The sequence below is a fragment of the Haliotis cracherodii genome, unplaced genomic scaffold (assembly GCF_022045235.1).
Source record: "Haliotis cracherodii isolate W230 unplaced genomic scaffold, xgHalCrac1.p SCAF_15, whole genome shotgun sequence".
NCBI lineage: Eukaryota > Metazoa > Mollusca > Gastropoda > Lepetellida > Haliotidae > Haliotis > Haliotis cracherodii.
In genome coordinates, this window is record NW_027266270.1 from 23,314,717 (window position 1) to 23,339,040 (window position 24,324).

The 24,324-nt window shown below is 41.7% G+C and overlaps 1 protein-coding gene across 1 annotated transcript in view; it reads right to left on the reverse strand.

Moving 5' to 3' along the window:
- LOC139462395 (aldehyde dehydrogenase, dimeric NADP-preferring-like) overlaps positions 1–24,324 on the reverse strand; it is a 35,099-nt gene that overhangs the window by 5,690 nt on the left and 5,085 nt on the right. Inside the window, exons 2-11 of the mRNA XM_071244079.1 lie at positions 17,439–17,582; positions 13,566–13,661; positions 11,829–11,964; positions 11,223–11,308; positions 10,136–10,299; positions 6,751–6,877; positions 5,383–5,486; positions 3,063–3,189; positions 1,763–1,949; positions 1,014–1,143 (exon numbers count right to left, since the gene is read on the reverse strand). Of these exons, the coding sequence (XP_071100180.1) occupies positions 1,014–1,143; positions 1,763–1,949; positions 3,063–3,189; positions 5,383–5,486; positions 6,751–6,877; positions 10,136–10,299; positions 11,223–11,308; positions 11,829–11,964; positions 13,566–13,661; positions 17,439–17,582 (1,301 nt within the window). The remainder of the gene's footprint in view (positions 1–1,013; positions 1,144–1,762; positions 1,950–3,062; positions 3,190–5,382; positions 5,487–6,750; positions 6,878–10,135; positions 10,300–11,222; positions 11,309–11,828; positions 11,965–13,565; positions 13,662–17,438; positions 17,583–24,324) is intronic.

Here is a 24,324-nt window from a genome sequence, read left to right on the forward strand (position 1 = left end):
GGGCACCTTAAATGGGCTTCACACATTGTACCCATGTCGGGAATCGATCCCAGGTCTTCGGCGTGACGAGTGAACGTTTTAACCACTAGGCTACCCGACCGCCCTCATTCCTCATTAACGAGTATGTCAGATAAACGAAATTAAGGAGTATCAACGTTTGTGATAAAAAATTTACAACTACATGATATAAACGATACAAACATGTAATAAAAAAATGAATATTCATATTGTTACATTGTTAGCAGAATATGTTTTGTTAAGCAAGTTTATCTCTGCAGCTGTTGTAATATGCAGCTACCAGCCAACTCGTCTCTCATCAATACATGGGCTGTGTACTCGCGGGCAGATGACCACGGAATACACTGATCACTGTGTCGGATTAACAAGACTGATTAATGTGTGATTTCGTAATTAATTGCAAATTAGGTGTGTCGGAGTTGGAGTGGGAGACTGTCGGATTAACAGGTCTAAATAGCACTGATTTAATCGGTTCCCATCATTAATGTCAGATAAAGCCAATTGTTGGATTAACGAGTGTCGGATTAACAAGACTTGACTGTACATGAATTCTGATACTTGTTTCCTAAAATCAGTATGACATATGCGAGAGCAATAATTTCTTATTTTTTAAACCTTTTGAGCCCTCCTTTAGAAAAACACACAGATCACGACTGCCATCTTTGAAAACAACAATTGTCAAATGACGTCAAGATTCTTCAGCAATGACGTTGTTACTAGTGTGACGTCATTCCCACCTTATGTCACAACATGATACAAATGACGTCAAATGGTGCGCAAGAAGTGATATTTGCACAAGTTCACATACGATTCTTATGAACTCGGTGGGTCATGAATACAGATATTTAACACATACTAAATTTGCTACATATGAATTTATAAAAAAGATAATCCCTCCTACATTTGTGAAGACTTATTGGCTTAGAGAGCTTAACTGGCATATCCCCATGGGTGTATCTTGACATCAACAACCTGTGATAATAATAAAGACATACGCATTGACAGACTCCATCTTAAGATCTCTCTGCATCACGGATCTCCTGTGGCTGAAGGTATCGTAGGAGAACTTGCCGTGGTATGCCCCCATCCCACTATGGCCTACACCTCCGAACGGCATCGAGGGCACTGTAACGGAACACAGCCAACATGTTATAATGTCTCGTCTGGTCATCCTATGCGACAAGCAAGAAGAAAATAGTATGTTTTTGTTTGTTTGTTGTTTAACGCCACACTCAGCAATATTTCATCTATATGACAGCAGTCGTCGGGCAGTTAATGGAAGACATCTGGCTTCTGCAAATGATAATGCCCTGAAAAATATCGTAACCCTTATAATATGACACTGGTTTGTTTTTTTGTTGTTTAAAGCCACACTCAGCAATATTCAAGCTATATGACAGCGGTCTGTAAAGGATCTAGTCTGAATAACACAATCCAGTGATTGACATCATGAGCATCGATCCCCATAATTAGGATCTGATGACATGCATCAAGCAAGTCACCAAGCCTGACCACCCGATCCATTTAGTCGCCACTTACAACAATCATAGGCTGCTGGGGACCTATATTCTCACCTTGAAAGCCCATGGTCTGTCAGGTAAAGAAATAACAAGGTCCTCAGGGATGCAACAGAAAGCTGGTAATAATCTCTGTCTCTCTCTCTAATCGAGTCTGGACCAGACAATCCAGTGATTGACATCATGTGCATCGATCCACTCAATTGACAATTTAGATGTATACTCACTGGATGCATGCATGATGCAGTCATTGATGCACATGCCGCCACTACTGGTGTTGTTGACGAAGTTGTCAATGATGCGCTGGTTTCTGGAGAAGATGTACATGGCAAGTGGCTTCTCTCGGTCGTTGATGAAGTCAACAGCTTCTTTGTCATCTCTCACAACATAAAATGGCAGGATAGGTCCAAATATCTGTGTAAGAGATTATTTAATTCTGAAGCATAGTAAATACATTAATCAACATAGCCTTATTAAAGTAGCAAGTGACTGTTGTTGAACTATTCATGGTGAAATTGGGTTTAACGTCGCGTCCAAGATTATTGCACTTATATAGCGACGTGCATGCACATGTGTGTGTGTGGCTGCTTGTACTAGACAGGACTGATGCCGATTTATAGTGCTAACCCACTGAGATACCATGCCGCAGTTTAACATGAATACCCCACTCAGACACAGTATACTGAGTCCGAGCCAACCTGTCCTTGCTTTAACGCCTTAATGCCAAGCGCCAGACAGGGTAACAACAAGTACCATCTTTTAACGTCTTTTGGTATGACGCAGCCGGGGATCGAACCCCTGACCTTCCGCTCTTCGGGCGGACTCTCTACCACTAGACCCCGGAGGCGGTCTGAACTATTCAAGCTCAGGGGGCCTTATTTGGTCCCAAGTCTGCAGTAAATGTCAGCAACAAATACTCCAAAATTAGAAATACAAAGTTACCAACTAACGTCAATATAGTTAAGTATAACGTTATGGCTTGGTCAAGGTGACTGAAAACAGTGAGTGAGTATGGTTTTACGTCGCTGTTAACAATATCACAGGAACACAAGAAATATGCTTCACACATTGTACCCATGTGGAGAATCGAACGCAGGTCTTTGGCGTGACGAGCCAACACTTAAACCACTAGGCTACCCAACGTTTTTTAAAGGCACACAGCCATGAATTTCTACAGGTAAAAGACTGAAAATTATTTGTAATATGTGAAAACATGTCTTCTGAAACAAGCTAGTGAACTATGAGTAAGTGAGTATGGTTTTATGCCACCTTTACCAATATTCCAGCCATATTACGGCGGGGGACACCAGAAATGGGCTTCACACATTGTACCCATGTCTGGAATCGAACCCGGGTCTTCGGCGTGACAAGCGAATGCTTTAACCACTAGGCTACCCGACCGCCCCAGTGAACTATGAGAGAAAAATAGTGCATATAACATAAACAGCATAAATAATCATAATTATTTTTTTCTTATTCTCTTAAACTTCCATATTGTGCATTGTGCTGCAATGCAGTGTTACTAACCTCATCCTGCATGACGGCATCGCTTAGCTTACAGTCCCGGACAATAGTAGGGGAGATATATCTCTCCTCTTCCCTGGTGACACCCCCCACAGCTACCTTCACCCCCGTCAACAGCTTCTCCACACGTCTGTAACACACAAGACACACAGACATTGCACTCATCTCTATACTATATTTATGAATCGAACATGAAATATGCAAGCTCCTCAAAGCGATAGCCCGTTCACAGAGCTCTCTATACTATTGCTGCCACCAGTCAAAACTCCCCACTGTGAATAGGTGGCCACAACCATGCTTGGAGTTGAACTTGCAACCGAATGACCGTTATGTTTACAAACATGTGATGACTGTCATGACGCCGAATACACTTACCGCTGATAAATTACTTTCTTCTTTTGTCAATTTGAATTTCTGATTCATTAAAACTATAAAAGTATAAACGTTAATACGTTTGGGGTTCGAGGCCAAATTTCAAGATTCTTGTAATGGCCGCGCCCACACTAGTGTCTGAGATGTTACCGAGAGTGTAACGAAGGTGTCACGCGCTGGGAAGGAGCTTGTGAAATATGTACTAAAGGGAGGTAACTCACCCGGGTCCAAAAACAGTTTAAATAAATGGGCACAAACAGGTCTCTTGGCTGACATAGCCCTTACAGTAACCCTTAGCACCACCTCTCCCACTAGTTGGAACTCACATTGTCAAAAGCTCTCCTTAACTTCAAATATGACACTGGTTTGGTTTTTTGTTTTATTCCGCACTCAGCAATATTCCAGCTATATGATGGCGGTCTGTAAATAACTGAGCCTAGACCAGACAACCCAGTGATTGACATCATGAGCATCGAGCACGCAATTGGGATCGATGACATGCATCAACCAAGTCAGCGAGTCTGACCACCCAATTCTGTTAGTTGTCTCTTACGACAAGCATAGTTGCTTTTCCGCAAGCTTGGGTTGCGGAAGACCTATTCTCCTCGGATCTTCACAGGTCAAATAAGACACTGGATGAGACTGGGTATTTAACATGAGCATAGCGTTCCTGACCACACTGGGAGACGATGCTCCACAGTCTGGGGCAAGGAACAAGGTAGGACGAGAGTTCTTTTGTTCCCACAGGATCTGCATCTTTAAGAATTGAGCCAAATATTTAGAAATTATTACGAAAGGAATCAGATGTGTTCATATGAGTAAGAGATAGACTTCTTTCGTTTCAACAAATGCATGTTTTGGATTTACGACCACACAAAATGCATAGGTAAGGATAAGGTGTCCAAAAGACTTATTTTAGAGATTTGGGGGGAAGTGTTTTTCTAATACTTGAACATGAAAAAGTCTTTGACCACCCTGACTATTACTGGAGATGTAGGTTGAAACAGTACAAACATAGATAAAAAATGCATCAAGGTCACAGATGTGCTCATACTTAAGACTTTTATTTGAAGTGAACAAAATAAAATTAATTCACAAATTTCAGCCATACTTATCATGTATGAAGTAAAAAACTTGAAGCGTAAGAAAGAGGTGAGGTTAAATGGGGTTTAATGTCCAAAATGCGTGTGTGCTTGTACTAGTCCAGACTAATGCCGATTTCATAGTGCCAGCCCACTGAGATACCATGCCACAGTTTTACATGAATACCCCACTCAGACACAGTATACTGACTTGGAGACGACTAGTCCTTGATTTAGCCCCTTAATGCCAAGTGCCAGGCAGGGTAACAACAAGTACCATTTCTTGACGTCTTTAATTATGATGGTTTGGTTGGTTGGTTTGTTGTTTAACGCCACACTCAGCAATATTCCAGCTATATGACGCCGGTCTGTAAAAAAATCGAGTCTGACCAGACAATCCAGTGATTGACACCATAAGCATCGATCCACGCAATTGGGATTGATGACATGTATCAACCAAGTCAGCGAGCCTGACCACCCGATCCCGTTAGTCGCCTTTTACGACAAGCATAGTCGCCTTTTACGGCAAGTATGGGTTGCTGAAGACCTATTCTACCCCGGAATCTTCACGAGTCTCGTTATGATGGGGGGGGGGGGATCAAACACCCAGACCTTCCACTCTCTGGGCAGATGCTCTACCACTAGACCATGGAGACGGGCTTGGAAGAAAGCAAAAAGGTTAGCTGTCAACCATTGGTACATGTCTGATAATTTTGTACCAATATTTCCATGTTTCCAACAACTTCTGCAACAGGGGATTGAACTACAGATTTTCCACATTTCAGTAAGTTTCTGTATCTGCAGATAATATAAGCATGGCTCCAACAACTCTGGACAATATGGATGCCACAGTAAAACACTGAACTCACTTGAAGTGTCGGCCATTCACAATGCGACCAAAGCTGTCGGACTGCTCTGGTTTGTCAGTGAAGAAGTCGATCAACACTTTCCTTATTTCCTCAATAAGCGGGTCCTTGAACAGAGAGAATGTAAGACATAAACTAAACACAGTGGGTGAGGCAGCCTCTAATTTAGAAAAAAATACATTCCAGCTGTACATCTTGAGAGTTCAAAGAAAGAGAACAAGAAAATGACAGCAAACTTTAAAAGAAATATCCAACTGACTATTAACTAAAATGTGTAAAAATCACTTCAGGAACAAATTCAATTATCAAATTTAAGTATAAAACCCCCCAGCAAAAGCTAAATATGTCATTGGTTGTCTTTTTGATATTAAACCAAAAATATTTACCTAAAACATGTCAAAGTCATTTCTTGTTCATGAACAAATTCATCATAAACTTCAAGGAAAAAAAGAACCAGTAAAATCTAATTCTGTCATTTGTTGTCTTTTGAAACTAATTAATATTAGAATATTATTTTGGTGGAAAAAACAGAGTTGAAAGATAAATTTTGTGGTTTATGCTCATGGCCTGAACTGCTTATATACGACAGATATATTTTTCCAGAATTTAATTGCCCATAATTAAGGGTGCATATAACACACGAGTGCGTATTATACATGAATAAATAAGTCTTGTGTACATTGATAAATTGGAAGGGGTGCTAATTGGGATTGTTCACTTGCCAATATATTAGCAAATATCGCCGTGGGCGCTTATTACGTCGAATACAGTATTTGGAATAAAAATCGTACTGTACATTTCCATGGCAAGCATATACATATTTATCTTCTTAAGATATGATCCTTTATCGTACAATAGCATTCTCTAATGATCTTTTCATTCAATAATGTAACGTCCATAGGAATACAATACAACCGCCCAATTTGTTACATAGTGTCAAGTTATTTGCAGCCCTGTTTGTTTGCATGAGGTAAGATGATCGCAACTCCCATACTTTAACATAGGCTTACGATAGTCTTAGCACTAAGATTGCTTTGTGCAACTGGGCTCAGGATCTTTTGGGATACGATGACATGCATCAGTAAATTAATAGCGTGTATCATGCCACTGTATAGAGATTACTAAAAGTACCTCCTGCTATATGATCTCATTTGCATATTTATTGGACTGTAATATCAAGATTTTGGGATTAGGTTAATTATCAAATTTATCACACTATCCTTTATGTGATAAATATACAGTGAGCACCTACTACAATAGATACTTACATGCTACTCAAGTAACATCAGACATGACAGATGAACTAAATCGTGCGTTCCTTAATTTCTTTTGAGCAGTACATGTCATACAGCTGTTTGTGAGCTACTGTACCTGGACATCAGATTGGCACATGATGTAGTCAGGAGCTATACATGTCTGTCCCGCGTTGAGAAACTTCCCCCAAACAAGTCTCCTAGCAACTGTTGCCAGGTCACAGTTCCGGTCAACATACACAGGGCTGAAACAAACGGCCATCTTGAAGGACTGGAGTCACCAAACACACATCATTACTCAGCCATTTGTTAAAACATATCAAGAACATGAATTTCAGAAAAGAACACAGAAATGATTTCATCTTGCCAATCAATTTCAATTCACCTTTTCCATCCTCATCAAATGAGAGTATGATATTTGCCCCGGAGGACATTTTGGCAGTGTGATGTGTGACCTTTTGTCGGTTGGAATGCTCTTGAATCACGTCTACCATGGGCCATTTGTACAATGTTTTGTTTGTTTGTTTGTTGTTTAATGCCGCACTAAGTGATATTCCTGCTATATGACAACGATCTGTAAATTATCCATTCTGGACCAGACAATCCAGTGACTGGCATGATGAGCATCCATCTACGCAATTGGGATACAAGGACATACGTCAGCCAAGTCAGCGAGCCTGACCACCTGATCCTGTTAGTCGCTTCTTACGACACAAAGTTTTACGGCAAGCGCCATGGTTCTGTGCCGTATCTTCACAGCTTCAACCTCGGGGTAAGTTCGGGTTAGAATAGGCCCCAGCAGCATACGCTGACTGTAAGAGGCGACCAAATGGATAGGGGTGGTCAGACTCCCACGGGATTTACCTATGACTTAGAAGTATGCGGGTCCAGTCATTTTAAGGGTCCAGGCAGGCAGTATGAGGATCCAGTAAAATAATGACCTATGTGAACCCGGATCTTCACGGGTATGATAATGTTGGCTTACTAGTACACCAGGAACAAGGGGGTGGGGGAAACAATCCAACAAGGTCATGGTGTGATATGTATCACAATATTTTTAGTAGTGAACTGGAAACGCTAATTACAACACATTTTAGCACTGAGTAGTTGTAGTTAGTGAGTATGGTTTTACGCTGCTTTTAGCAATATTAAAGCAATTTGTGCATCGACAACAAAACAAGTAGTGATTAAAATACAAATTTATTAATATTTTGGCAAAATGGGGGTTGACTTGGTTGCTGCTAATAATTTGGAAGAGACAGCCACAGAGAGGTGTCGGTGTCCTGGGGTCTAAGACCCAGATGACCTCTGCATTGTCCTGGGGTGCTCCTGACCCGGACTAGGGATATCCAGACCTGGGGTCACCGCAACCCGGTCATCCCTGGGGGTGCTCCTGACCCGGACTAGGAGTATCCAGACCTGGGGTCACCGCAACCCGGTCATCCCTGGGGGTGCTCCTGACCCGGACTAGGGATATCCAAACCTGGGGTCACAGCAACCCAGTCATCCCTGGGGGTGCTCCTGACCCGGACTAGAGATATCCAAACCTGGGGTCACAGCAACCCGGTCATCCCTGGGGGTGCTCCTGACCCAGCCTAGGGATATCCAGACCTGGGGTCACAGCGACCCGGTCATCTCTGGGGGTGCTCCTGACCCAGCCTAGGGATATCCAAACCTGGGGTCACAGCAACCCGGTCATCCCTGGGGGTGCTCCTGACCCAGCCTAGGGATATCCAGACCTGGGGTCACAGCGACCCGGTCATCTCTGGGGGTGCTCCTGACCCAGCCTAGGGATATCCAAACCTGGGGTCACAGCAACCCGGTCATCCCTGGGGGTGCTCCTGACCCAGCCTAGGGATATCCAGACCTGGGGTCACAGCAACCCGGTCATCCCTGGGGGTGCTCCTGACCCAGCCTAGGGATATCCAAACGTGGGGTCACAGCAACCCGGTCATCCCTGGGGGTACTCCTGACCCAGCCTAGGGATATCCAAACGTGGGGTCACAGCAACCCGGTCATCCCTGGGGTACTCCTGACCCAGCCTAGGGATATCTGGACCAGGGGTCACAGCAACCCGGTCATCCCTGGGGTACTCCTGACCCAGCCTAGGGATATCCAGACCTGGGGTCACAGCGACCCAGTCATCCCTGGGGGTGCTCCTGACCCAGCCTAGGGATATCTGGACCAGGGGTCACAGGAACCCGGTCATCCCTGGGGGTACTCCTGACCCGGACTAGAGATATCCAAACCTGGGGTCACAGCAACCCGGTCATCCCTGGGGGTGCTCCTGACCCAGCCTAGGGATATCCAGACCTGGGGTCACAGCGACCCAGTCATCCCTGGGGGTGCTCCTGACCCAGCCTAGGGATATCTGGACCAGGGGTCACAGGAACCCGGTCATCCCTGGGGTACTCCTGACCCAGCCTAGGGATATCTGGACCAGGGGTCACAGCAACTCGGTCATCCCTGGGGTACTCCTGACCCAGCCTAGGGATATCTGGACCAGGGGTCACAGCAACCCGGTCATCCCTGGGGTACTCCTGACCCGGACTAGGGATATCCGGACAAGGGGTCACAGCGACCCAGACTATCTCATGGTGTTAATGTGGCTGCTCCCTATGATGAGTTGGGGGGTTGGGAAGGGAATCCGCCTGGAATGCTGGTGAGAAAGCCGGAATAGCATCAGGGCCAGCCCCTAGTGGTTGCAGGGGATGATGGAGGTAGCATGAGACAAAGGCTTCGAAATGGCAACACAGCATAAATGGAAAGGGTTACAAGAAGGATACCTGCGCATGTGCCGGTTATGTAAACAGAAGGATGTTGGGATATGATATTTATAATAATAGAAATATTGCTAATAAAACAATGAAATAGCCTTATTTAGATGTACAAGAAAAAAAGGTAAGATTTTAACACTAAAAGACATAAGTTATGAGTAGGAATTTCTCGGCAGGAGAATACGAAACTGACTGGTTAAAAACCGGAAGTTGGATATGATACAAATTACGAGCGACGAGGTTGATGGAGGGAATTAATATGAATGAATATTTAAAGTGTTTTGGAAGAGATACGTAATGAGAAGATGAATAAATATTATGGTGAAAGGTGAGGTAAAATTGATGAAGAAGATATGGAGTAGAAATTTAAAATGAATGCTTGATAATTGAAACATGCGAGGTGTACGTGACAAGGAATAAGTTTAAAAATATACATGGATGCTAAAATGTGAAAATTGGGTAAAGTAATGATGAAGGGACCTGTATCGCTGCACAAACAATGATATTAAATTAACAATATCACCGCGGGGGACACTAGAAATGGGCTTCACACATTGTACCCATGTCGGGAATTGAACCCGGGTCTTCGGCGTGACGAGTGATCGCTTCAACCACTAGGCTACCCGACCGCCCCCTGAGTAATTGTAAGTAGTTCTTAGTGGTATTTAACAAATCTAAGTTAAACATGGTACAAACACCTGTTGTTTTCAAGACGAATGGTCCTACCTTTTCCCTCCCAGTTCCAGCGTGACGGGCGTTAGGTTCTTAGCAGCGGCAGCCATCACTATCTTAGCAACGACGTTGTTGCCGGTGTAGAAGATGTAGTCAAACCTCTCCTGCAGCAAGCCTGTTGTCTCTGGGATGCCACCGTTGATGACTTTCACACACTCCTACATTAGATATAGCAGTCAGGTGAGAGAGAGATTTTGCAATTTACATGAATGTTATTAATGTTAGGATATGGGCTTTCATGATTTGAGCTTACTAGACATGCTAGACAAAAAGAAAGTTACTAGACTTTGACTTTGGTTAAAGTATTCTAGACATTTCATGGTGACCTACACCAAGAATGGTTTCAGACATTGTACACGTAGGGAATCGAACCTGATTATTTACCACAAGCATGGGAACTCGTGAAGATCTGGGTTGGAATAGGTCTCCAGCAATCCATTTTTTGCCGTAAGAGGTGTCTATGCTTGTTGTAAGAGGTGACTGAAGGGATCACATGGTCAGACAGGTCCAGACTCGATTATTTATAGATCTCTGGCACATAGCTGGAATATTGCTGAGTGCGGCATTAACTAACAACCAAACAAACAAACCATGAGCATGGGTAGAAAATGCTATTTGTTACCTTTGCACTCAGATCATATTTTGTAGACATGCTGATATATATTTGCTCCTTCAGGAGGAGTATGTAAAAAGGATATGGAAGGACCAGCAAATTTAGCAAACAAATATTGTGCTGACAGTCCATATGATTAGTTTGTTTGTTGCTTTGGTAATAATCCAGCTATATGACAGTGGTCTGTAAATAATCAAATCTGGACCAGAAATCGAGTGATTGACATCATGAGCATCGATCTATGCAATTGAGATAGGATGACATGCATCAACAAAGTCAGCAAGCCTGACCACCCGATCCCATAAGTCGCCTCTTACGACAAGCATGGGTTGCTGAAGACCTATTCTGACACGGATTACAGCCCATATGAACACTGACTGTCCATGCCATCCATGTGTATTGTAGTTCAGGAATGTCCTGACACTTTGTGGCAAACTGTTGTAAATAGCGAGAGATACTGGGACTTACATTATCAAAGTACTTTGGCACAATCTCTTCCAGCAAGATGGCCGTCTGCTCGGACATTTCTGAAGGTTTGACAATCACACAATTTCCTGAAAAACACACACGCTTGGTTACCATGGTTACAGAAGCTGAAAAACAATAACACCTTTATCTAGTTGATGAGGATCTTCCCTTAAATGGTTTCCGCATCTACTGCACAGCTTCAAATATTAATAAAACAATATGTTTATATTTATATTGGCCCACAGGTATCTTTTAACAAAATGGGAAAATGGCCAACACATGACCAAGGATTAAAATGACATATTTACATCATAACATCTATTTGCTCACACTGTCAGCCATTGGTACATGTACTGTAGACAGTTGAGGCCAGACTGAGTGGAGCTACCTTGATTTGATAAACCTACCGATTTCTGTTGTTAGGAGAACGTTTGGTTTTACGCCGCTTTTAGCAATATTCCAGCAATATCACGGCGGGGGAAACGAGAAATGGGCTTTGTACCCATGTCGCGTGACGAGCGAACGCTTTAACCACTAGGCTACACGACCGCCCCTTATTGTTAGGAACTGCCACTTCCTGTGGCTTCACCCACTGTGTGAACTCACCTGCAGCTATGGCGGCTATCATGGGCAGGAGGGTCAGTTGGACGGGGTAGTTCCACGCTCCGAGAACCAGCACCAGGCCGTAGGGTTCTCGCTTGATGTAACACTTGTCCATGATGTTCATTAGCTCCTTCTTCACCTGGGACAGAGAGGTCAAGGTCACTGTGAAGTCAGCAGACAAATAGGTTAGAATAATATGCACTTGAGTAGTTATTGGTTTATAGCAATATCCTGGCCAAGCGGCGGTGTGTGTGTGTGTGTGTGTGTGTGTGTGTGTGTGTGTGTGTGTGTGTGTGTGTGTGTGTGTGTGTGTGTGTGTGTGTGTGTGTGTGTCTGTGTGTGTGTGTGTCTGTGTGTGTGTGTGTGTGTGTGTGTGTGTGTGTGTGTGCGCGCGCTAGTCCGGACTGATGCTGATTTATAGTGGTAGCCCACTGAGAAACCATGCCGCAGTTTAACATGAATACCCCACTCAGACGCAGACACATTCAGACTCTGAATCGACCAGACCTTGTTTTAGCCCCTTAATGCTGATTGCCAGACAGGGTAACAAAAAGTACCCTTTTTAACGTCTTTTGGTATGACGCGGCTGTGGATCGAACCCCAGCCCTTCCGCTCTACTACAAAACCATGGAGGGGCTCGCTCCTGGCCAAGAACACACATAATGAGGTTCACACAGTGTTTCCAAGTGGGAGTCTTTGGTGTGACATGCAATTAGGCAACTCTACTGACACACATCCAAATTACTGAGGTCCAAAAATACAGGATTAGAAATTAGCACTAGCCTGAGAAAGGTTATTATAGGTTAAAGGCAGTCTCACGTATCTATCACTATTTAATAGGCTAATAGACTATCAAGATTAATTTGCATACATGTCATACCACTGTCAACAGTTTGCAATTATTATTTTTTATGTTGATTTAAAGAAGCACCTGTTACATGAAACGGACTTCCACCCAGGGTAGCAGAAAGCCCATGACATACATGTAAAGCACAACTTCTCAGTTAGACTTTTTTACAGATTTAAGATACTTCTCACTCACACATTCACTCTAGTAATACAAACATACTGCATATATCAAGGATGCATAAACTATAAAAGCTTATACCGTATTCGACGTAATAAGCGCCCTGCTCTAATAAGCGCCCACGCCGATATTTGCTGACATATTGGCTAGTGAACAATCCTAATTAGCACCCTTCCGATTGATCAATGTACACAAGACTTATTTATTCGTGTATAATATGCACTCGTGTGTTATATGCACCCTTAATTACGACAATTCAATTCTGGAAAAAATTATATCTGTCGTGTATAACAGGACAGACTTTCTTTTTGTATCATTTCAGGCTGTCAGCGTAAACCATGAAATTTACGATCTTTCAACCATTTCACCAAAATTAAATTCTAATTAGAGCCCTCTATTTCTAATTTTGAGAGCGCCCTGGGTGCTTATAATGTCGAATACAGTATATCATATTGCAGTGCCGAAAAGTACATGGTCTTAAGTACAAAACTAAAATTAAAATGAAAGCTGCTCCTCATTTTCGAAAAAAAATGTGATATAGTAACCAAGCACCATAGAATTTCGGCTGATTACCTGTCTTGAAAGCAATATCTTTTTCAATGTTGTATCGTGAAAAAGCTTCCTTTTTATAAACATGAAAATAATGATTGTATTTTGGAATTAGTTTGCAATTATTGGTTAAAACAATCTTTGCTTGTTGCAGTAAAACTGACCTTCTCTGGTTTCATCCAGTCCTTGAGATTGTTCATGGACAGGATCAGCTCATTACGGCACAGGTTGAACTCCATGATCATAGATTCTATCTTGTTCTTGAAAGGAAGATACACAGCATCAAAACCAATATTGAATATGCAGTGGACACGTGTTGTAGTTAGGGCTGCAACGATACAGGAAGGTCACGATACGATACGCATCTCGATATTCTGGTCACGATACGATACGTATCTCGATACGCAATGATAAATAAAACAAGACTTAAAGCATGTCAAGATTGAACCTTTCATGATTTTGGAACAGTCAAAATTATTTTATAATAACAAGACTACTGAAGTTGGAACTTTCTCTAACTTTCCTTAAAAACAATTCAAAGTTCAAACACCAGAAAATAATTAATGTACTCCACCAGTGATACAACTTCAAAGAATTTTATCAGGAATAATATATTCCAATATCGTGTTACCTTAGTTGCAGCTTTTACTATATATATATATATATATATTTCAAATTATAAGAACCACAAGTGTAGCATTTTGGTACTGGTGATTGCTGTTGCAGGATATTTTTACGTATGGAACAATTTGATCAGTCACCGTAGGGACTTCCCGTGCTACATGTATTTCGATTGCGAAAACCTTATGTTGACATATATTCGCCAAATTGCCACACACATGACTTTTAAGGAGTCAAAGTATGGCATTTTTAATATATGTATCCATTCTCTAGCAACTAAAGTTCGTTTCAATACGTCAAAAGCGGTAATCTGACCGTGGTTGCAGTATCTCTTCACACACGATTTCACATAACTTAATGAAAAAAATATTAAATGAAATTTTGAATAAAATTAATAAAATATATTACAAACACAAATCCAGATATATAATGAACACGTTTTAATAACAAGATAGTATAGTAATGGTATTTAATTGCGTACTTCAGTTCGGATTTGCTGACAGGTATTTCCGGTGTTATGTGCTTGCGGGGATCAGCTGATAATGTTTTTTGAGATGGGGAAAAACATGTCGGTGTAAAACCTGAGCTTATTAAAAATGTAAGTATGTTTTGGGGAGCCATGCGTTACCGCGCGCTATAACCAATTTAGCGGTTTATTGAAAGGCACAATAGCGAGGAAACGCTTTACTTGAGATTTGCGTTCCGTATCGTGGCGTATCGATAAATGGGCCCACGTATATCGTATATCGTATCGTGGGTCAAGTATCGCGATGCATCGGAATATCGGTGTATCGCTTCACCCTTAGTTGTAGTTGATGTGTGGATGTGACAGACAATGTTCTGTTTGGATATTACTGCTGAAGTAACTGTGAGAGATGACACATATGAAGTCAACTTGAGGTGAGTGAGTGAGTGAGTGAGTGAAAGGGAGAGCTAGTGAATGAGTGAGTGAGTGAGTGGGAGAGCTAGTGAATGAGTGAGTGAGTGAGTGAGTGAGTGGGAGAGCTAGTGAATGAGTGAGTGAGTGAGTGAGTGAGTGGGAGAGCTAGTGAATGAGTGAGTGAGTGAGTGATTGAGTGGGAAAGTTTGTGGCAGTGATTTAGCGTGTGAGTGAGTGAATGGGTGGGTGGTTGGGGGAGTGAGTGAGTGAATAAGTGGGAAAGTTTGTGGCAAAGTGATTTAGTGAGTGAGTGAGTGGGTGGAGGAGTTAGTGAGAGAGTGAGTGAGTGGAAGAGTTAGTAAATAAATGAATGAGTGAGAGTGGGAAGGTTGGTGGCAGAGTGATTTAGCGAGTGGGTGGGTGGTGGGTAAGGGAGTTAGTGAATGAGTGAGGGAGTCTATGTGTGAATCAGATGGAGGGCCAGTCATTGAGGGATGGACTTGCATGGATGTAAGAATGAATATTTGAGTTAGTTTATGGGTGACTGTAAGTGATAAAGGAGTGAATGAGTGAGGGAGTTCCTGGGTGAGTGAGTCGATGAGTGACACAGTAGGTGATGAAGACGTGAGTGAATGTGTAAAGAGAATTTGTGACTTAAAAAGAGAAGGAAGGTTGAAGGGACAGTGTAGACGTCTCAAACATACACAAAGTATTTCATTCAGTGTATGTGATGGTTGTTTACATCAATTTGTAAGAGGTGACTAACAGGATCGGGTGGTCAGGCTCGCTGACTTGATTATGCATGTCATCATGTCCCAATTGCGTTGATCGATGTTCAAGATGTCAATCACTGGATTGTCTGTTCAGACTCGATTATTTACAGACAACCGTCATATAGCTGCCATATTGCTGAATGCGGCGTAAACAACAAACAAACAAACAAACAAACAAAATAGATCAAATTGTAAATAAACAGACATATCATATATGTCAGAAACTCCATGACTTAACTTTAGAATGTAGAAGAGATGTGGGAAACCCTCAGCGAGCACTGTCCCATCGTAATTTTCACTAGTCAGTTGAATTACAGTTATGATATGACACTTATGATCAGAAAGTGATGCCGTTTGTAGACAGTTACCACTGATGGTTCTGTTTGTTTGTTTGTTTAACCCCACACTCGTAACCCCACACTCTGTAAATAATCAAGTCAGGACCAGACAATGCAGTGATTGATATCATGAGCATCAATCCATGCAATTAGGATGCTATGACATGCTTCAACCAAGTCAGCGAGCCTGACCACTTGATCCCGTTAGTCGCCTCTCACGACAAGCATAGTCGCCTTTTACAGCAAGCATGGGTTGCTGAAGATCTGTTCTACCCTGGATCTTCACAGGCCAACTGATGGTTCTGACACATCACAATCAGGGCTATAAACCCATGATGACTGTTGAGGAGAGATAATAAAAACAAACCATTGTCTTGGTTCATGTAACATGAACAATTCGTATAAACGCCACATGCTTCGCGGGAATCAGATCTAGCATTCATTGCACGTGCAGAAAATGGATTCGGACACGTGATGCATTGCAATCGTCAGTGTAGGTTTTTCGTTTGATGGGGCAAGACACACTTAACATTTCACGGTTGTAGACCAACTTTCATGGTCCTTATGATTGTAAAGTGTGTACTTGCTCCTACAATTAGTGGTTCATTCCTACATTCATGGTCATGTACCTAACACAGTTTCTTTATTTTCATTTATTCCATAAGAGAATCACGTTAGGTCCCTAAATATGTCATCATAAGATAATCATGTTTAGTTCCCCATGTACGTCATCATAAGATAATCATGTTTACTTCCCCATGTACGTCATCATAAGATAATCATGTTTAGTTCCTCATATACGTCATCATAAGATAATCATGTTTAGTTCCCCAAATATGGCATAATAAGAGAATCATGTTTAATTCCCCATATATAGAGAATCATAAGCATGATAAGAGAATCACGTTTAGTTCCCCATATATGTCATAATAAGAGAATCATGTTTAGTTCCCCATATATGTCATCAAAAGAGAATCATGTTTAGTTCCCCATATGTCATCATAAGAGAATCATGTTTAGTTCCCCTTATGCATCATCATAAGAGACTCATGTTTAGTTCCCCATATACTTCATCATAAGATAATCATGTTTATTTCCAATATATGGCATAATAAGAGAATCATGTTTCGTTTCACATATACGTCCTCAAAAGAGAATCACATTTCGTGTCCCATATACGTCCTCATAAGAGAATCACGTTTAGTTCCCCAAATATGGCATAAGGGAATCACGTTTCGTTCCCCATATGTCATCAAAAGAGAATCATGTTTAGTTTCCCATATACATCCTCAAAAGAGAATCACATTTTGTTAATTGTATAATTTCAAGTGGAGTCAGAAGGCCGGAAAGCAGACATATGATCGTTGTCTTCCATGGCGCAACAATGACAGACTGAAGTTTCCCATCTGTTCCATTCATGCATACCTTGTTCAGGTCCTTCTTCAGCGCTGCTGTCATCCTGTCTTTGTTTTCATCCATCATCTTCAACATGGCCGACAGCTGCGTGTAACGCCATTCGTAGGTTTTGGTGCGTCCTGTCCTGAACACTTGGCGCACTGCCCGCACAACCTACAAGCAAAACATGTTAGCAATCTTTAGCATGTTTGGAACAAAACTGAAAATTCTTCTGTAAAAGTCCATGTTTGTTGCACAGAGTTTGATCAAATCAAGACAATGGCAGTAGTCAGGGTGCAACACGAACAATATCTCGTCAGCCCGAGGTTAGTTACCAAGTCCCGAATCCCGAGTCCCAAGTCGGGACAGTATTCCATTTGTTCCTGCTGCCCTTTCTGTCACTTACCACTGAAGTTTCGCTATCCTTTCCATTCAAAGTTTCATCTTTCAAACACAGAAACCAAGTTAAACAAAGAAGGGAATATTGATCACATGACATGATCATGTGATCATGTGATGAATCCATATTCAAGGTCACTGTCAGTCATGTCATTTAACAGAACCTTTTCAGGTGAGTTTTCTTTTTTTACGTCAGCACTGAATTTCATTTTTTTCACGTGATCAAAATTTACCAATGAAATTAAAAGATTCTTAATGATAAACGGTGATAACACGAGTACTCGACATTTGCGAGATGTCACAAATACATTAGTGAACATCTGGCAGGGCCTTCCCTTCTCTTCCCTGTCTTTGTAATCAGAAGTCTAGTTAATCATTCTATGAAACCTGACTGATATTAAATATATTCAGGACTTACAGCTACAAATACTTTTTCCCAGGTAGTCACTGCTAAAATCAAGAAGTCAAGCCAAAATGGAAGGTAGCCCAAAACATTTGAATTTATCTTTTAAAAGCATTTTAAACAATTCACACAAAACCATAAAGCAGCCAATTAGCTTCTCCCAATACCTGTGAATTAGCATAACAGAGTGAGTGAGTAAGTGTCATTTAAGGCTGCATTCGGCAATATTCCAATCTTATCCATGTTATCACTGTCAGCTTCTGTATACAGTCATGTCCCATTAATCCAACATCAGTGGTAGCATATGATTATGTCAATTGATAGCGATTCAAACACGTAATAAAAAACTTGTATCTGAGATTGAGGGAATCTAAACATGTCATTAATCCTGTTTTCTTTATTTAAAGCATTTATTGTTTATTGTTAAGCAAGTTCAAAACACGGGCTGTGTACCCGCAGGCAGATGACCATGGAGTACACTGATCACTGTGTTGGATTAACGAGACTGATTAATGAGTGATTTCTGTAATTCATAGCAAATGAGGTGTGTCGGAGTCGGGAGTTTGAGATTGTCGGATTAACCGGTCTAAAACGCCCTGATTTAATTGGTTCCCATCATTAGTGTTGGATAAAGCCGATTGTCGGATTAACAAGTGTCGGGTTAACGAGAGTTGACTGTATATATAACAATTTAGTGCTGACAGAAAGGTCAGATGCAAAACATTACAATAATTAAGTGCAACAATAATTGAAACCAGCTGTCACCAAACCTATTGCATGTAAATCATATTAAACACATGATACCTGTTTGAGAATATTAATAGAAACACATGTCTTCTTAAAAATAAAAAACAGTTCATTTATGAGTGAGTGAGTTGGGTTTAATGCCACTTTTAACAGTATTCCAATTATATCACGGGGTGTCAGCTTAATGTGGGTGGAAAGCCCGAAGTGATGCAGGTCTCAGACGTTTACCACTTCGGTGAAACCCACGAGCACGGGTATGGTGCTGACAAACCTAGAAACATAATCGGGGCGAACCGGGATTCGAACCAACAATCATAGGTTTCTGGCGTGCCCAAGGGACGCAACTCTGCACAGCGAATTGCGGCGCCTTAGATGACTGGGCCACCCGTGCCCCCAGTTCATTTATGGTTTTCATATGAAAATGATTGACTTCCATACTTCCATGAGAAGCATCATCAAGAGGCTGGGGTGGTGGAGGGGGAGGGTGGTGGTGGAGTAGGGGTGGGGTGATGAAGGGGGTGGGGGTAAATGAAGGAGAGCCTTTTCGCAGATCAAGTGTGCATGTAACTTTGTTTGCTTGTTTGTTGTTTAACACCGCACTCAGCAATATTCCAGCTTTATGACGGTGGTCCGCAAATATTTGCGTCTGTACCAAACAATTCAGTGATTGATATCATCAGCATTGATCTACGCAATTGGGGTTCGATGATATGCATCAACCAAGTCAGAGAGCTTGATCACCCGATCCCATTAGTCGCCTCTTACGACACGCATGGGTTGCTGAAGACCAATTTTCTACCCGGAATCTTGCGGGTCGAAATATGCTCGAACTGTGTCTAGAAGCTCCAGATAACTTTTTGAGCAATTGAGTTTTTACTCTAGGGTTTCTATTTTAATTGGGTTATTACATTCGTCATTGGGTAGCCAATATTTTTTCACTCATCTATTCATCACTCAATTGGGTTTTTCCCCAAATTAGTGAACATGTTAAGATTTAAAAACAAAATGAAATAATGTTATAGATAACTGTTCTAAATATATGGGCTTGACTCGGAGAGTAAATTAGCTCGCAATTGTGTTTCGGTAATTAACTCCTTTGTAAAGCTTCATTGGGTATTTACACATGCTGTTTTTATACTTTTGAGTTTTTCATTTAATGCATGCGTTTCTGTATGCAAGTTAATTGAAAGTAATTGGGTTTTGAATATTTCTTTGGGTATTTTACGCAAATATGCAGCTTATCTGTAGCTCTGGGTGAAACGATAAAACATGGACGAGATACGATACATAGGTCACGATACAATACGTATAGCAATCTGCATATGCACGTCAAATCGCGTGGAAACTTCTTGATATAAATATTTCATAGCATGTTTATGAATCATCATGCATCTAACAGTTGAATGGCATTCTAGAAGTTGGTGAGTAAATAAGAAAATATTCAACTTATTGGATAACTTCAATAACGGTGTAAGAATCTACATCAAAATGTTGCAAAATGTAATAAATCAGATATTGTTATCGTCATGCATCATTGTACTACAGGTTCTTCCTCACTGTAAAGAAAGCAAGGAAAATAATTTTAACTACGGTATAGAGAAAAAAAGTATCATGGCATGATAACTCGCGAAGCACTGGTGCATCGTTTCACCACTACCTGTGTCAAAGCACATCGAGATACATACCAAGTCTGCAATTTCAGTCATTCTTTTGTCCCCACCATCATAATAATAGACTATTGCGCATATTTCCACACCACTCAGGGGCATGCTCAAAGCGCTATTATTATCCCGGTCACTGGATCAATGTGCAGTCAATCATTCTCAGCTCCCTGGGGAGTTTACAACCCAAGCTTCCTGTAAGGCGCTAGAAGGCTAACAACCACCATCCTACCGAGTACCCATTCACTGCTGGGTGAACAGCGGTACATTTCTAACAAAGTCACTTGCCCAAGGAGACGACACATGTGCATCTTCCCGAGGCAAGAGAGTAAACTGACTATACAAGTCCAGTTTCCACCCTTGCCGAACTAGGCTGGTATTATGGAGTTACATTTTGGCTTGACTAACGAGTCTATGCATAGTCCAATCAAAATCGCGCAAAAAATTGAAATCTGGTTCGTAAACTGTCGTGCAGATTTCGGTCGATTGCAGGATTTGCAAAGCATGTACACCGCCAACTTGTTGTCAGCAGATATTTTCCAAATCTTTTCATGTTTTTAATTAAGGTGCTCACGTGATTTGAAGCATTTCGCGATGTAAGACCCATTTTATCATGATATAGAACTTGATTTTCGATCAGATCGTACTGACTGGGTGCCACCATTTTATGTGAAGCAAACGTAAGTGATACGAGAGGTGGAATCTGATTGGTCCATAGGAGAGATTTCGAAGGGACATAACTGGTAATAGCCTCTGGTGAAGCTACGATCGAGCCCAGGAATTCCAGCCTGGTTCGGCAAGGGTGGAAACTGGACTTTTAAAGTCAGTTAACTCTCTTGCCTCGGGAAGATGACACATGTGTTACATGTGCTTCAGTGTGGGGCAGGACCGAAGCCCTAGACTAGAAACTCTCAGGAGCCAAGGCCTCTACACGACCGACATTCCTTCACCTGATTCATGACCTGTGCACTGTGCGCTGTGCACAGGACCACGTGGCACCATATGTGCATCATTTTACGTGAGGGCACACTTCATTTTCTCAGTGAGTCAAAATATCACAGAGCCTGTAACTGTGGCTGTGAAATGGAGTTATGTTATGTTATGAATTGCGCTTACATAGTGATAATAATAATAATAATTTCTAATGCGCCAGATTCCATCCACCAAGTGGATGCTCATAACACTACACTATTATTACCCGGTCAATGGATCAGTGAGCACTCGATTTTCATTCTCAGCTCCCTGGGGAGTATACAACCCAAGCTGCCTGTGAGGCGCTAGAAAGTTAACAGACACATTATCATCTCATCCTACCGGGTACCCACTCACTGCTGGGTGAACAGAGGCACATTTCGAACAAAGTCACTTGCCAAAGCAGACACCACATGTGGTACATGTGCTTCAGTGTGGGGCAGGACGAAGCCTTAGAAACTCTCAGGAGTCAAGCTGCTGAACGTGGTCACCCATCCAGCTACTCTCCCAGACCGACGTTGCTTAACATCACCTGATTTGTGATCTGTGCGCTGTGCATAGGACCACGTGCTGCCATGATGATGTGCATGCATGTGTTTGTGTGGCTGCTTGTACTAGTCCGGATTAATACTGGTTATATAGGGCTGACCCACCATGACACGATGTTGCAGTCTAAAACATTATGTAAAATGGATACCCCACTCTGACATATTTTACTGACTCCGCAACAATTACTCCTTGTTTTAGTCCCTTAATGCCGAGCGCCAGGCAGGGTAACAAAAAGTACCATCTTTTAACGTCTTTTGCTATGACGCGGCCTGGGATCGAACTTCAGATCGAACCCCAGACCTTACGCTCTACCACTACTTGGCTCCTGGCCAAGAACACACATAATGAGCTTTACACCTTGTTTCCCGGTAACAACAAGTACCATCTTTTAACGTCTTTTGGAATGACGCGGGGATCAAACCACCAGCCTCCGGCTCTCCGGGTAAACGCTCTATTCAAATGACCACAGAGTGAGTGAGTGAGTGTGAGTGAGTTTGGTTTTACGCCGCTTTTAGCAATATCACGGCGGGGGACACCAGAAATGGGCTTTACACATTGTACCCATGTCGGGAATCGAACCTGAGTCTTCGGCATGACGAGCGAACACTTTATCCACTAGGTTACCCGACCGCCCCACACGATCACAGAGGTGGGGGCTGAACCAGTGATGACAAGTGACACTGACACTGACAGTTTCCAGCATCTTGTGCATGCAATCAAAAACATCAGAAGTGTCAACCTGAGCCATGTCATCGTATCCCAATTGCGTGGATCGATGCTCATGATATCAATCACTGGATTGTCGGGTCACTCGATTATTTACAGACCGCTGTCATATCGCTGGAATATTGCTGAGTGAAACAACAAACCATCCAACCAATGTAGTGTGTCTTGTCCCCTACGAGGCAATATTTTATGGACGCTTCACTTTCTATCTAAGAGTTATCTTCTTACCTTTTTTTCATACTTCCGGAAAAGGCACGAGTTTGAAATCAGTGGTTTCTACGCCTACTCAAAGGTCTTATCACCATTACTCAAGTGCTGACATGTACAGGTTTTTTACCCTTTTTGTACTACGGGTTTATGACGATTAAAGAAACAAATACAAGCATCTTTTCGAAGTCGTTATATAGTGTATCTTGGATGGGTCCCCATGGTTAGAAATCAGTATAGTAAGTAAGGCTGCAACGAATACACTATGAGGGATTACGATTCATATCACGAATATAGGGTAACAAATACAAATATAAATTCACAAGTACAATAACAAGTCAGCAGTTTATGTATTATTTATTATATTCAGTGAAACAATAACATCATAATTTATTTGACATGGTTTGTTAATTATTAATAAATTATACATTTATATACTGCACTTATCCAGGTAGTAGTATCTGCTGAAATGCGACAATGACCAGTGAAAACAATACTATCAAATTAAATATTATTAGAGTGTTGTCATTGAAAGAAATCTATGCATATAATATGTTGTTATGGATATTTTTAGGTACAGGGTATGTAAATATATACATGATAGCATATTCATAAATATTCGATTCTAGTGGCCATGAATAACGAATTCAATTCATGAATGGTTACGGTTCGATTCACCGAATACGCGAGTGAATCGTAACAGCCCTAATGGTTAGCATATCTTTAGCTAACAATAAATAAGTCTAATGATCATGCTAACTTAGCTGACCAATCATAAAGACTATTGGAGGACATTTTCTAAAGCGTTCATATCAAAATCAAAATGGTCTATTTAAAACTGTCTTAAAGTTTACCTGCATACATTGTTGAGACCACTACATCTTGTTTCCATATTTGCGGGACTTAATGACTCAAATTTGGAGATAAATTAATGTGTTTTGGAATTTGCGATTGTCATGATACAGAATTTCCCATTGGTTGAAAGTCCCGTCACATGAAAGCAAAACTGATTCGCATAAGTTTTCGTGTCACTGTATTCTAGAAATGTATATTCACAAATACACAACCATTACAAATGAAAACATGGACTTTTTATTATATTTATCTGGGTTTTATCATACACAGGAAAAAGTCTGTTAGGGGGAGGGAGGTGGTGGGGTTTGGGGGGTGGGGTCGAGAAGAGATATTTTCACTTGTGGCTATGCAGCGGGTGAAAATATCAACTTTCTCCCACCACTCGAGAGAAACATGA